At 50.2% G+C, this 13,732-nt stretch overlaps 1 protein-coding gene across 1 annotated transcript; it reads right to left on the bottom strand.

Moving 5' to 3' along the window:
- Window positions 1–230: 230 nt before the first annotated feature.
- LOC122668600 lies at window positions 231–1,530 on the bottom strand. Its single transcript, XM_043865141.1, has 4 exons — window positions 1,444–1,530; window positions 916–1,362; window positions 305–768; window positions 231–246 (listed from the first exon to the last, which is right to left on the bottom strand). Exons 1-4 carry the CDS (start codon window positions 1,528–1,530, stop codon window positions 231–233), a joined length of 1,014 nt encoding a protein of 337 aa, XP_043721076.1.
- Window positions 1,531–13,732: the final 12,202 nt, after the last annotated feature.

Here is a 13,732-nt window from a genome sequence, read left to right as displayed (position 1 = left end):
TTTCTTTTACTTTATCCACCAATGGGAGGACCAAATCTCTTTTAACTCTGCCTTGAAAGATCTGTACCCCCAAGTAGCAGGTAGGAAAGGAGCACTCTGGTACCTGCAGGACCTCCTTAATGCGCAGCTTCCTCACTGGAGGCAGTGAACCCAAAAACAATTTCCTTTTTTCTAGGTTGAAAGCCTATTCAGAATACTCATGGTACTCCTCCAGGAAGCCCTTAAGCTTCCTAACACCTCGCAAGTCTGCATTCATGAAAATGAAAAGGTCGCCAGCAAAAAGCAGATGAGAGGGGGAGAGTACCTTCCGCGAGCCTGGGATGCCCTTAAGATAACCTCTTTGCGTGAGCCCTTGCAATCCCCTACACAGTACTTCCTCCGCCAAGATGAACAACATCGGGGAGAGCGGGTCCCCTTGACGCAGCCCGCGTTCCACACAAAAAAGCCCACTAGACCACCATTAACTAAGACAGAAATCCTTGTAGAAACCAGGATCTGATGTACCCATTTAATCCACCTTTCGTGAAATCCAAATTTCCTCAGCACATCAAATAGAAATTGCCATTCCAAGGTGTCATAGGCCTTCTGCACATCCAGCTTAAGCCCCAAACTTCCCCCAAAGCACTTTGCTTTCATCATATTTGTCAGCTCCGATGCAACACCAATGTTAGAGAAAATTATTTTCCCCTTCTGAAATTCTCCCTGCTCTTCTGAAATCAACTTGGGAAGCAAAGGCGCCAGTCTAGTTGCAAGTATCTTAGGGATACGCTTAAAAAAGAAATTACCAAGACATATAAGCCGAAATTGGCCCACTTTTCTGGCATTCTCCACCTTGGGAATGAGGGTCAGGAAATTACAATTTACCCCTTTCGTGACTATCCCTTCTTTGAAAAAATTCTGAATGGCTCTACATACCTCTGGACCCACAATGCCCCAACAGACTCTGAAGAATGTACCTGGAAAACCATCTGGGCCCGGTGCGCTAGAGGGATCCAGGTCCATCACTGCTTGCTTGATCTCTTCTACTGAGGGAACAGCCACTAACACATCATTTTCAGCCGAAGAAATCAACGTAGGTATCACTGATAAGAGGTGCTCATACTGCACCGAAACCCCTTTCTTATGGAAACCTTCAAAATGATTTACCACTCGCTGCCCTATCAACTCTCTATTAGTCTCCACCTCTCCTGCATCAGTGTGAAGCTCACGAATGACACTCTTGGCCCTGTGAAGCTTAGCTGACAAATGGAAGAACTTAGAATAGCGGTCCCCATGCTTCAGCCATTTCTCTCTTGACTTTTCAGCCCAAAGTTTTCCTTGTAACTCCACTACCTCCTCATGCTTCCTTCTAGCTGCAACCTCCTTCTCAAAAAGAGCATCATCAATTCCCAAAGTATCAATCTAATTCTGGATTTCTTCTAGGCAAGCACTTGCCCTTTCCACCTCCTGATCAACATGAGGGAATGCCGATCTAGCCCACTGCCGAAGCGGATCCTTCAGCCTCTTCATCTTTGGCATAACAACAAACATGAGCGTGCCCCTCACTAGCACCTCTCACAATGCCCTCACCACCTCCTGGAAATCTGCGTGCTCCATCCAGAACCGATTCATCCGGGAGGGAACATTGGCTGGCCGTGGCACATCACTGCAATCCACTACTAACGGCGCATGGTCCGAGTACCCACTCACCAACACCCTCTGTGCACTGCCTGGAAATGTATGTAACCAATCCTCATTACATAAGCCACGATCAAGAACCACTCTCACATTGCCTCTCCTCCTATTGTTAGACCATGTGAATTTCTTCCCCGTTGACTGAAGGGGCACCAGTGCCACTGATTCGATAAAGGCTGCAAAGTCTTCGGCTGATCCCACAGTGAACTGGCCCGGACCCCGCTTCTCAGTAGCAAGTAGGTACGCATTGAAGTCTCCAAGAACAAGCCAAGGAAGCCGTGACCCAGCTATGGAGCATAGGTCACACCACAATTGCTGCCGTTGTACCCTACGGCAGTGTGCATGCACTACTGAAATAAAGCATCGAACTCCCTGGATCTCCATGTACATAGAGATATGCTGATCGAATGACACCAGCACCATCGGCCGAGTAACCCCCTCCCTCCAAAAGAACCACAGGTTAGGAGGAGCACCTGCCCTTTCATTTCTAATAAACTCCCTACAATAGCCCAGCGAGCCAAAAAACCCAATTGGACATTTATCCGGGTTGACTTTCAGTTCTGCCACACAAAACACCATAGGCCTGTGCTCACGCACCAGCAGGCGAATCGCAGCGCGAGCCCTCCTGTTGGCCACCCCCCTGATGTTCCAAAAATAACCTTCATTTGGAACGGGTTTTTGAACTCCACGTAACGCGACGTGCACCGTCGCCACCAACTCCTGCCCGAGTGATCTGCTCATCCACTGCAACTAACTCCTGGGCTCTCTTCCTCTGCCCCTTCTTCCCCCTGAATGCTCCCCTCCTGCAGGTTACTGTTCACAGATTTACCCAAGCGCTGCATCACCTTCGTAAATGGTACTGTATCACATTGCTCCTCAGAGGACTGGGTGGAGAGATCAAAGTGTACAATCGCCTGCCTCCCCTGGTCAGCACTAGTGACATTCATTGGTGAAGAATGTCGCACCATCTCTGACCCAATAACTGGCTGGACCCACTGGCAAACGGGAAGAACCACCTCCAATTCCCCTTCTTCAATCAGCCCTAGATCCACGCGACCCAAGCCACCCGTTAAGTTCTCCTGCAACACCCCACCCCCTCCGTGGCCCACCACAAGATCCGTGTCCTCATTTGAAACCACCTCCTCAAGTCCATGCTCCCTTGAACGAACATCGATCCCAATATTCAAAGGGCCAGCTGGCCTACTAACCTGATCCAACACGTTCCTTGAACCCAATTGCCTAGTTGGATCCAAAGAGGAATTTGGATCTACAACAAAACCCTCCCCTTCCTGAAATTGCGCCTGAGAAGCTGGAACAGTCCTACTTGGACTCCTTCTCCCTCTTCGCCGCCCCTCCGTGCTCCGGCGAACCCCTCCCTGCAAGCCCTCAACAACCCTGGCCCCTTGTGCTGCCGTAGGGACTCTCTCACGGTCACCTGTCGGACAGTTTCCAGCCCTATAACCAAAACGGCCACACTCACCATAGCGTGACGGTGGGTCTTCGAACTCCACAACCTGTTTGAACACAAACAGCTTCGATGACTTGGGCAAGGTCCTCTCCAAGTAAATCTCCTGCACCCTGGGCATCGCCTCATCCACATCGACACAAACACAAGCAAAATGGCCAAAGTGGGGCTCCTGCAACAACATATATATACTAGTAAATATGCACGCGTAAACATTTGTTAAGGGGTGGAGAGAAAATTCTTTTGGTTTTATAAGGTAATGAGACTTTCTCAATGTGCAAAATCATATCAAGTACTTGGCTCTTTTCAATAGATATTGATGCATATCATAAAACATTATGGTATAAAAAATGAGAGACAATATAGTATAAATAAATACTAATAAATACACGATGAAGGAGCAATGGTAGATAGCTTTGTAATTTGTATGAAGTGATTTTGTAGACTTGGGAGATAGAAATGGCAATTGAGTTGACACGAGATTAAAGCATTTAAAAGATCATCAAGATTCTGTATCCATTGAAGATTGTATTCTTAAAATGGGCGGTGGTAACTCAGCCAAGAAGAGAAATTAGTTTAATTAAAATTAAAAAAAAATGGAAACCATGCGTTGAAAGAAAAAGATTTAATATTTTAAGACTTCCATAAATGATCTGAAACAATATAAAATCATAACCTTCACCATTTCTTTTTGAATTGTTTTTGGATTGGGATATTTATTGCTCTAATACTACAACATAATTCTCTAACTCTTTCTAGATATTTTAACCGTTCACAATCTCACAACATTTGAACCAAATAAGGTCCAATAATGTTTGACTCAATTAGAAACTGAGTCTTCTATACTTATAATTAGCATGATTGGACTCTCATTCGGGATGGGCTAAAAAAAGATCTTTATTTATATTCTCCAATTTAGAAGATATTTATTTCATTTTAATTTAGGATGAGCTAAGCTAATAAGATAGGATGAACCAACCGAGTACGATGAGAGAGAGAGAGAGAGAGAGAGAATTAAGCTCTAAGGGTACAATACGGTTTAATAATCTATAAAGATTATTAAAAAGGAATCTATGGAGATAACACAACTAGTATATAACAAAGCCATCCTAAAGAAAAATATGTAGTAAGAACTATAAAATAACAAAGAACCTATTGCCAAAATTAAACAAGTTAGATAGAAACACAATTTTGTAAACTACTGGGTTCTCTACATCATGAAATACCAGTTCCCATGACACCATTCAAGTTAAAATGGAAATATAGATAAGGGACTTGGTGAATTCGAACCACCATCCTCTTGAAGTGTGGAATCATTTTCCACAATTCGAGTACTCTGCCAATTGAGCTAAAGACCCATAATTAATACTTGTGAAATCAGGATGATAAGGCATAAATCACCCACCAATCAGAGGCTGACACATGGCCGAGCCGAGGACAATCAATGAACCGAACCAAGCCGTGTGGAGCCGGGCCGACCCGGACATCGCCAGATTTGATACTCCGCTACTCGGGGGTCGAGCACCCAGCTGAGCACGCACCTCGTCGAGAACTCAACCGAGCATTGAGTGCACGGCACGATGACAGATCAATGCTGACCCAGAGATCTCCCCTTCACGGCCGAGCTGCACCCCCGCCAACCCCTTGGTCCGAGCCTACGCAAGTCGGCCGCTATTGGAGCAACCTAGTGCGGCCGAGCCCACATACAACTTATGATGACCCTCAGGTCACATAGGCCGAGGCCGAGCTTTGAGGCTGAGCTTTGAGGCCGAGCTCAGAGGTCGAGCTCTCTGCAAAGGCCACCATAACTCCCCCACCGGGGATCACGAGGCCACGTCAGCACCACCTGAGAATCGCGGGATAAGGGTTGATCCACAATCCCAACGCAATACAGAATCACACTTTACATGGACTCTTACCTTAACGAGAGTTTGACCCCGAAAATGTCTCTCCATTCCGCTCTACATGGAAGAGCCTTCCAAGAGAAGAACTCCTACCATACTAGGATTCTCCCAACCGCCTCATCTCCCTCTATAAATACTCAGGTATGAAGCTCAAACGCTGGGTCACTTTTTACGAGCTATTACGCTGTTGCACTGGAGACCTGACTTGAGCATTGGAGATTCCTAGGTCGGAGCCACACAGGCTCTCTTGCGCTCACTCGTCTTTTTGCAGGCTCATCCATGGGCGAACCGGACGATGGAGGTTTTCACACGCAACAGATTTGGCGCCGTCTGTGGGAACGACGTCAGCAAGCCATCGTCGTTTCTATCAACTTCAAGAGCAGGGACAATGGTGCAAACAAGATCAGGACAGCACGGCTCCGCCTCCCGAGGGATGAGCCACAACCTGATAGGTAAGCGAGACGTTCGCCGCCCTTTGAAGCATTGCGGCAAGGCGCGACCGAAAGACCACCTCGGGCAGGGGGTGTGCCGCCCAGCACGGGCTCCGCGGCCAAACCAATTCCCCCGCCGGAGGGTGGGAATGGTGGAAGTGTGCTGGACACCACAGCGGCTGACCGACCACAGGTCAAGCCAAACTTGAACGGGCTGAGCCTACCACCGCAGCCGCCATTACCGGGGAATTTGGATCCCGAAGCCCCGATGAATAACCGGCAAGTTATGGATTTGCAGCTGTAGATGCTCCACACCAACGAGACGCTACGTGCTTTTATGACCCAGATGGCTTGGGGTGGGATGATGGGTCAACCACAGGTCACGCCCCCTCCAGCCCCGGGGCACATAGAGGAAGACCCTCTCAGGCAAGGTGGACGACGTCGGGCAGAGCCTAGCCGGGCCGCGCCATCACACCCGTCTTGTCAGAAAACTCCTCCTCCACGCCCTAGTAGGGGCACTCGATGGGATGAGCAAGAGCATCACCGGAGCCTGGGAGCAGGATGAGAAATTGAGCCGACGGCGTCGACCACGAGAAGATCGATATTCTCCGATCGGCTCAGAGAGGACAGATAGCCTGGAGAAAACCGAGAGCGGGGGGAACAACTCCATGGCAGACAAGACGCGAGGAATGGGGAAAGATCTCGTCATAGCCCTCGGTGCCGAAGCCCGCCTCTCCGATAAGAGCAACAGAGAAGCCCCCATGGGTCAAACTTCCAAGGGGAAGGAAGCGTCGAAAGGGGTGGGGCTAACCGAGCCGAGCACAATGGTCGACCTCAACAGGAAGACCGAGTGAACCGATCCCGAGCTGAAGGACAAAATGGCCGACCTCGGCCGTATGAACGGGATAATTTGCACCAGGTGGATGAGCTGAATGGCCGAGCACCTGAAACCGAGCTGGAAAAGCGGCTACGAGACTTGGCCGAGCAGGTTGAGGGATTGAAGAAACAGGCAACCCCGGACGCCTATTCACTGGTCGGAAGACACCCTTATCCTCCCGAGATCACGACCACGCCACTACCCGCAGGGTTCAAGCCTCCTCCCTTCGACTGGTATGACGGGACGACCAACCTGATGGGTCATATCAACTACTTCAACGCGATGATGACCATGTACGGGGGAACCGAGATTGTCTCTTGTCGGGATTTCCCCTCATCTCTCAAGGGCGGGGCAACCTCATGGTTCTCCTGGTTGCCACTGAACTCCATAACGAGTTTTGCTCAGCTTTGCCGAGCCTTCGTCACATGCTTCCAGAGTAGCATGAAACACAAGAAGACTATGGTCAACCTCCTCAGCGTGAAGCAACGATCTGATGAGTCAATCCGAGCGTTCATCTCACGTTTCAACAAAGAATCCTTAGACATCAAGGATTTAGATGAGGCCACGGCCCATACTGCGATGAGCAACGGGCTCGCTGGCATGGACCTCATCAAGGACTTGGCCTGGAAGCTGACCAGAAACCTGGCCGAGCTCTTGGAGAGGTGCAATGAGTTTACAAATATGGCCGAGGTGCTCCAAGCCCGGAAGGGAAACGAAGGCCGAGTCGAGAAGAAAACGTCGACGACCGATGACCGCAAGGAGGAAAAGCAGCCCAGGACGGATCGTCGAGCCAAGAGATCAAACCGAGCTCGGAGTCCCGATTACACCCCACTGAATACCTCGTATAAGGAGATTTTGATGCAAATATAGGACGGCGGGTACATCCATCGACCCCGACCGATGCAAGCCAGGTCATCTCAGAATCCCAACAAGTATTGTCAATTCCACAAGGACACCGGTCACGACACTGAGGATTGTTATCAATTGAAAAAAGAAATTGAAGAGCTGATAAAAGCGGGACACCTGAAGCGATATGTCAAAGGAGGCCAAGAAGAACGTGGGGGTCGGCGACCTAAAGTTCGTGATCAAAGGAGAGCCGAGCCGAGGCCCAAAAATAGGCTGGCCGAGCGTGACGAAGATAAAGCCCGAGCTGAGAAGAAAGATGATGGATCTGGGCCGAGCAGTGACAAGGGAGCTCCCATATACACTATCCTTGGAGGGCCCGAATAAGAGTCCACTCAGAAGGCCAAGGTAAATGCGTGGTTCGTCGGAGTCGCCGAGATGCCAGGCAAAAGGCCGAAGTCTGAGGCGACGATCTCCTTCACCGAGGCTGACCTGGAAGGTATAAGTTTACCTCATGATGATGCTTTCGCGGTGCAAGTGGAAATTGCAAAGAGACCCGTTCATCGCGTATTGGTCAACACGGGCGCATCCGTGGACCTTATGTCGCTAGACGCGTATCGATAATTTGGCTTCGACGATGAAGCGCTCAAGCCGGAGGGCACCTCACTTCATGGGTTCTTGGGAGCCGCCGCCACCATCAAGGGCTCAATCGACCTACTGGTCACGTTCGGATAAGCTCCATGTCAAGCGACGATCTAAGTCAAATTTATGGTAGTGCGGTCGGTGGTGGCCTTCAACCCCATACTCGGCTGCCCATCATTGACCGCTCCCCAAGCCATCATTTCGCCGACACACTTAAAGATGAAGTTCCCTATAGAGAATGGCATTGGAGAAATCCGAGGTGATAAAAAGAAAGCTCGGGAGTGTTACGCCACATTGATCAAGAAAAATAAAGGCAATGTCCGAGGAATGGCAATGTGCGTCGAACACCTCCCAGAAGACCAGCGGGATGAGCTCACAGAAAGACGCGGAAGACTTCAAGAAGACCTCACCCCGTTCTCCCTCAGTGATGAAGATCCGATGAAGACAGTACAACTAGGGTCATTGTTGAGCGAGGAACAAAGGAATTGGTTCGGAAACTTCTTAAAGGCAAATGTCAACGTATTTGCCTGGTCATCCACCGACATGCCTGGTATACCTCGGCATATAGCCGAGCATCGACTACACATAGATCTAGCCGAAAGTCGGTTCAACAGAAGAGAAGGAACTATGCCCTTGATCGCCAAGCCACCATCAAGGAAGAAGTAGAGAAGCTACGTCGATCAACTTTCATCTGAGAAGAAAAATTCCTGACTTGGTTGGCATACGTCATTATGGTTCCCAAGCCGAACGGGAAATGGAGGATGTGCGTCGACTACACCGACCTTAACAAGGCTTGCCCAAAGGACGAGTACCCGCTACCTCGGATTGATCTCTTGATTGACGCCACGACGGGGCACGAAATGTTGAGCTTCATGGATGCATACTCCAGTTACAACCAAATCATGATGCATGAGGAGGATGAGTCGTACACGGCATTCTGAACTGACCAAGAAAATTTTTGCTACAAGGTCATGCCATTCGGATTGAAGAATGTCGGAGCGACATACCAGCAGCTCGTGAACTATATATTTTGTGAGCAGATCGAAAGAAACATGGAAGTCTACGTGGACGACATGTTAGTAAAGAGCTTGAAGGCCGAGCACCACTTGGCCGACCAGGAAGAGGCCTTTGGCATATTGAGGAAGAACCAAATGAAACTAAACCCTGCCAAGTGTGCATTCGGCATGACCTCGGGAAAGTTCCTTGGCTTTATGGTCTCCGTCAGAGGCATCGAAGCCAATCCAGCCAAAATCAAGGCCATTTAAGAGATGAGCCCTCCGAGGACGATCTGAGAAGTACAAAGGCTAAACGGGCGAGTAGCGGCGTTGGCACGATTCATGTCGAGGTCGGGCGACAAGTGCCTACCGTTCTTCAAGGCCCTCAAAAACATCCAGAACCCGAAGGACTTCATCTGGTCAGACGAGTGTCAACAAGCTTTTGAGGAGCTGAAGAAATACTTGGAGAACCCGCCTTTGCTTAGCCGACCCGAGCCAAAAGAAGAGCTTCAAGTTTACTTAGCTGCTACCCCGGTGGCGATCAACGCGGTGTTGGTTAGGGAAGAAGGCCGAGCTCAGAAGCCTATATACTACATCAGCCATGTCCTTGTCAACGTCAAGACGAGATACTCCAGGTTCGAGAAGGTAGCATTCGCTCTTGTCATGGCTGCGAGAAAACTAAGGCCATACTTTCAAGCTCATCTGATCGCAGTGCTGATCGACCAGCCTCTCAAGAAGATATTACACAAACTCGACGTATCAGGTCAGCTGATCGCCCGGGCAGTCGATCTGAGTGAGTACGATATAAGCTATCGCCCAAGGACCGTGATAAAAGGACAAGCCCTTGCCGACTTCGTCGTCGAGTACACAATGCCCTACCTCGAGGTCGAGGAAGAGAAGATAACAGAAGAAGCCAATGCAGAACCTAAGGCCGACCCGATCTGGACCATGAACGTTGGCGGCTGTAACCTCGAAGGAAGCGGAGCTGGGTTGATCCTAGTGAGCCTCAAAGGCTTTCGCGTCCAATATTCCCTAAGGTTCAAGTTCCCAGCCTCAAACAATGAGGCCGAGTATGAGGCCCTCCGCCGGACTTCGAGTCAGTAAAGCCATAGGCATCAAGCAATTGAGGGTACGAGGAGATTCGCAACTTGTGGTCAACCAGGTTAACGGAGACTATGAGGCGAAAGACGAAAGAATGATAGCCTACCTGAGCCGAGCACGGGAGTTGATTTTTGAGCTCGAGCACTTTGAGATGACCCGAGTATCGAGGAAAGAGAATATCGTGGCCGACACCCTGTCTAGGTTGGCCGAGGCCGACCTCCCAAATCTGAGCCGATCAGTGTACATCGAGATTCTGGAGAAGCCATCCTTGCAAGAGGAAAGCGTCGAGCACATTGAGGAGGATGGGCCGACCTGGATGGATCCCATTGTAAACTATTTGGAGAATAACCAGCTCCCGGAGATTCGGGAAGAAGCGAGGAAAGTCCAAATCTGAGCTGCCAAGTACACCATGATCGACGGGGTGCACTATATGAAAACCATCTCAGCGCCCCTTCTCTGATGCCTCGGGCCGAAGGGCGCTGAGTACGTCCTGGCCGAGTTGCACGAAGGAATATACGGGAGCCACATGGGTGGTAGAGCCCTAGAATACAAGATATTGCGATAAGGTTTCTACTGGCCAAGAATGCAAGAAGAGGCCATGAAGTATGTGAAGACGTGCGAGAAGTGTCAGCTCTTCGCACCAGTACCGAGCCGACCTACAACAAGTTGACCTCTATGCTGAGTCCAATTCCTTTCGCCATGTGGGGGGATGGATATACTTGGAGACTTCACCCCGGCTTCCGAAAATCGAAAATACGTGGTCATCGCCATCGACTACTTCACTAAGTGGGTTGAGGCCAAGCCCTTGGCCACCATCACCGAGAAGAGCATGGAGAAATTCTTCCGAGATAAGGTCATCTACCGGTTCGGACTACCAAAAGTGCTCATCGCAGATAATGGTGCACAATTCAATAACCCGACCTTCCGAGAGTTCTGCAAGCACTTCTATATTGACTTCCGACCAATCTCGATCAGTAGCTCATCCACAAACAAATGGACAAGTAGAAGCGTCCAACCGAACAGTACTCGCCGGCATCAAGAGAAGGTTGGATGAGGCCAAAGGAAGATGGGTGGAAGAGCTCCCAAGTGTCCTATGGGCATATAGGACGACTGTAAGAACACCAACCGAGAAGAGCCCTTTTCGACTAGCATATGGGACCGAGGCCCTCACCTTGGTCGAGGTCCTGGCATCGTCATACCTAGTGCTCAATTTCGATGTGAAGACCTATGAAGATGGGCTAAGAGCCAACCTTGACTTCCTTGACGAAGTTTGAGAAAATGCCTTACTCCGGAACATAACATACCAACAGAGGACGACAAAGTACTACGACTCAAGGGTGAAGGAGCGATACTTCCGCTAAGGGGACTCATCCTCAGAAAGCTCAGCGCGTCCCAGCCAAGGCAGCAAGGAAAGTTAGCACCAAATTGGGAAGGCCCGTACATAGTCTCCAAACAGATTTACCCAAAGACGTATTGCTTGCAGACTCTGGGGGGCCAAGAAGGTACCGAGACCTTGGAACTCGAAAAATTTGAAGAATTTTTTTAGTAATTTCCTTAAGTATTCTGCTCGGCACGGTTTATGACGAGCATATTTGTATTTGGCTTCGACCCCGACGTTTGATTCAATAAAACAAACTTGGCGTATTTTCAAGCTCCAGAATCAAGTCGTAAGACCGTTCCTCATAGACTTGGCCGTCCTAAAAGACCGACCAAAATAGCTCGGCAACCAAGTCATAAGACTGGTCCTCATAGACGTAGCTGACCTCAAAGACCGACCCTCATAGCTCGGCAACCAAGTCGTAAGACCGGTCCTCACATACCTGGATGACCTCGAAGATCGACCCACATAGCTCGGCAACCAAGTCGTAAGACCGGTCCTTATAGACCTGGCCGGCCTCAAAGACCGACCCTCATAGCTCAGCAACCAAGTCGTAAGACCAGTCCTCATAGACCTAGCCGACCTCTAAGACCGACTGTCATGGGCCGGCAATAAAATCATAAGACCGGTCCACATAGACTTGGCCGAGCTGAACGAATACCAAAGTTCAAGCAAAATTTTCAAGGCATTGGGCTCTGCCATAGCGTCGGCTCAGCAACGTAGCCACTCAAAGGGTACCCGACCCGAGCTTGGCTACAAGGCCGGGTTGGCAGTTCAATCTCAATATTCAAAACAAATTCACAAAGAAAGGAAAGCAAACAACTGCCGAGCTCAAACACTTAGGCAAATTTGGAAAAGAACGTTCTATTCATCGAAGGCCGACACCTCGGCAAGGTTACAAAAAGTGGGCAACTCGGCCCTGTACATACAAAAAAGAAAAAGAGAAAAATTTGTTCAAAACCCCGCGTAGGGGGACATATACATCAAAGAGAAAAAAGGGGGCCTAGAGCTCGGCGATATGGAGGGGGTCCTTGGCGGCAGGGTCCTCGGCAGCAGGGTCCTCGGCGGTAACCTCATTGTCAGTGACATCCTCGACGGAAGGGACGACCTCGTCCTGGGGAACGGTCTCAGCCAGGCCGGCCTGGTCAACCTCCACCCCAGCCTCGTCTCCCAACTCCTCGACCACAGTGGTCGCGTCGTCATCAAATCGAGAAAGGCTGAGGGTGGGGTAGGCAGCCTTTATCTCCTTCAGGAGGTCGGCTCGGCCAGCATCATAGCCCTCTCCATACGGTGGCTTCCTTATCTCATGACACACCTCGGCGTATTCCGCTGACATGAGGTAGTCGCTAACGGCTTTTGCTCTAGCCCAGGCCAGGTCGTCCTTGGCCTTCTTCTTGGCTTGGCTGAGCTGAGCCCTCAAGGTCTCGACCTCCACCTTCTGCTTCACCATCGTCTCCTCTAGGCCCTCGACTTTCTCCTCCGCTTCGGAAAGCTTTGCGGCAGTCTTGCGATGTACCACGACGGCCTCGAGAGCCTCTTTATTGGCTTGCTCGACCTGGACCTCGAGAGAATCATTCGCGGTCAAAAGCCGCTCAAAATGGAACATGGTCTCCACCGCCTTGGCGAAGCACTGCCAGAAAACATCCGACCAAATGTTAGATCGGACTCCATAGGTCGGATCCATTCACAAGAACCGAGCAGAAAGCTTACTATATTGAAGTCTTGGAACAGGGAGGAGAGGAGCTCGGGATCGGACAACTTCTCGAGCATTTCCTTGTCCTTGGGAAGCCGACTTGTGTCAAGCCACTCCTTGGCATGAGCGACTGACGTCAGGGCCGAGTCCCCGAGGAAGAGCCGCCACCTCGGCCGAACTGGAACATTACTGGCCGAGGCCCTCCCTAAGACGTACCGGGAGATGTCGGTCAGGGAGGCCACAAGCGAAGGACCACCACCCGTCAGGTTGATTAAGAGCTTCTGGCGTTTGATGTCCTTCGGCAGGCTCAGCTCGCCCTTTCGACCCTTCCTTCTTTGGGAGGGGCTCAGCGGGGCTCTATCCTTCTCGGCCTCGAGGCCGACAACCGTGTCAGCTGCGCTCGACAGCGTCGCCTTGCCCTTTCAACGCCTTGGAAGACTAGCCCCGAGATTTCTTCTCGGCGTTCTTCCTCCTTCTGTCCGAGCTGAATCCATTGGGAGAATATGGCCGACCACTACAAGAAAGACGATGTTAGAAGCATACCAAAAAGAAAAAAGACCAAGTAAATGGGTCAGCTCGGGGTTCAGAAACCGACTCAGCTCGGATACCCTACCCGGAGTCAGGTTCCACCTTTGGAGAAACCCTTCTTCCTGAAGCTGGAGGACATCGAAAGGCGGGTGCTGACGAATTAGATCGAGCGATGTCAGCTCATTCTCATTCAGAGGCAGA

The sequence above is a fragment of the Telopea speciosissima genome, chromosome 7, assembly GCF_018873765.1.
Source record: "Telopea speciosissima isolate NSW1024214 ecotype Mountain lineage chromosome 7, Tspe_v1, whole genome shotgun sequence".
Classification (NCBI taxonomy): Eukaryota; Viridiplantae; Streptophyta; class Magnoliopsida; order Proteales; family Proteaceae; genus Telopea; species Telopea speciosissima.
The sequence above is the reverse complement of the archived record's forward strand: the minus strand, read 5'-3'. Positions and strand labels throughout refer to the sequence as shown.

What these genes read in the sequence shown, in the direction of transcription:
- LOC122668600 (XM_043865141.1), bottom strand. Translation starts at nt 1,530, where the DNA reads ATGTTTGTTGTTATGCCAAAGATGAAGAGGCTGAAGGATCCGCTTCGG. An exon ending in TCCCTCATGTTGATCAGGAG is followed by an intron (nt 1,363 to 1,443) that starts GTGGAAAGGGCA and finishes CTTTTTGAGAAG; the next exon opens with GAGGTTGCAGCTAGAAGGAA. An exon ending in GGGGCATTGTGGGTCCAGAG is followed by an intron (nt 769 to 915) that starts GTATGTAGAGCC and finishes TTCTTTTTTAAG; the next exon opens with CGTATCCCTAAGATACTTGC.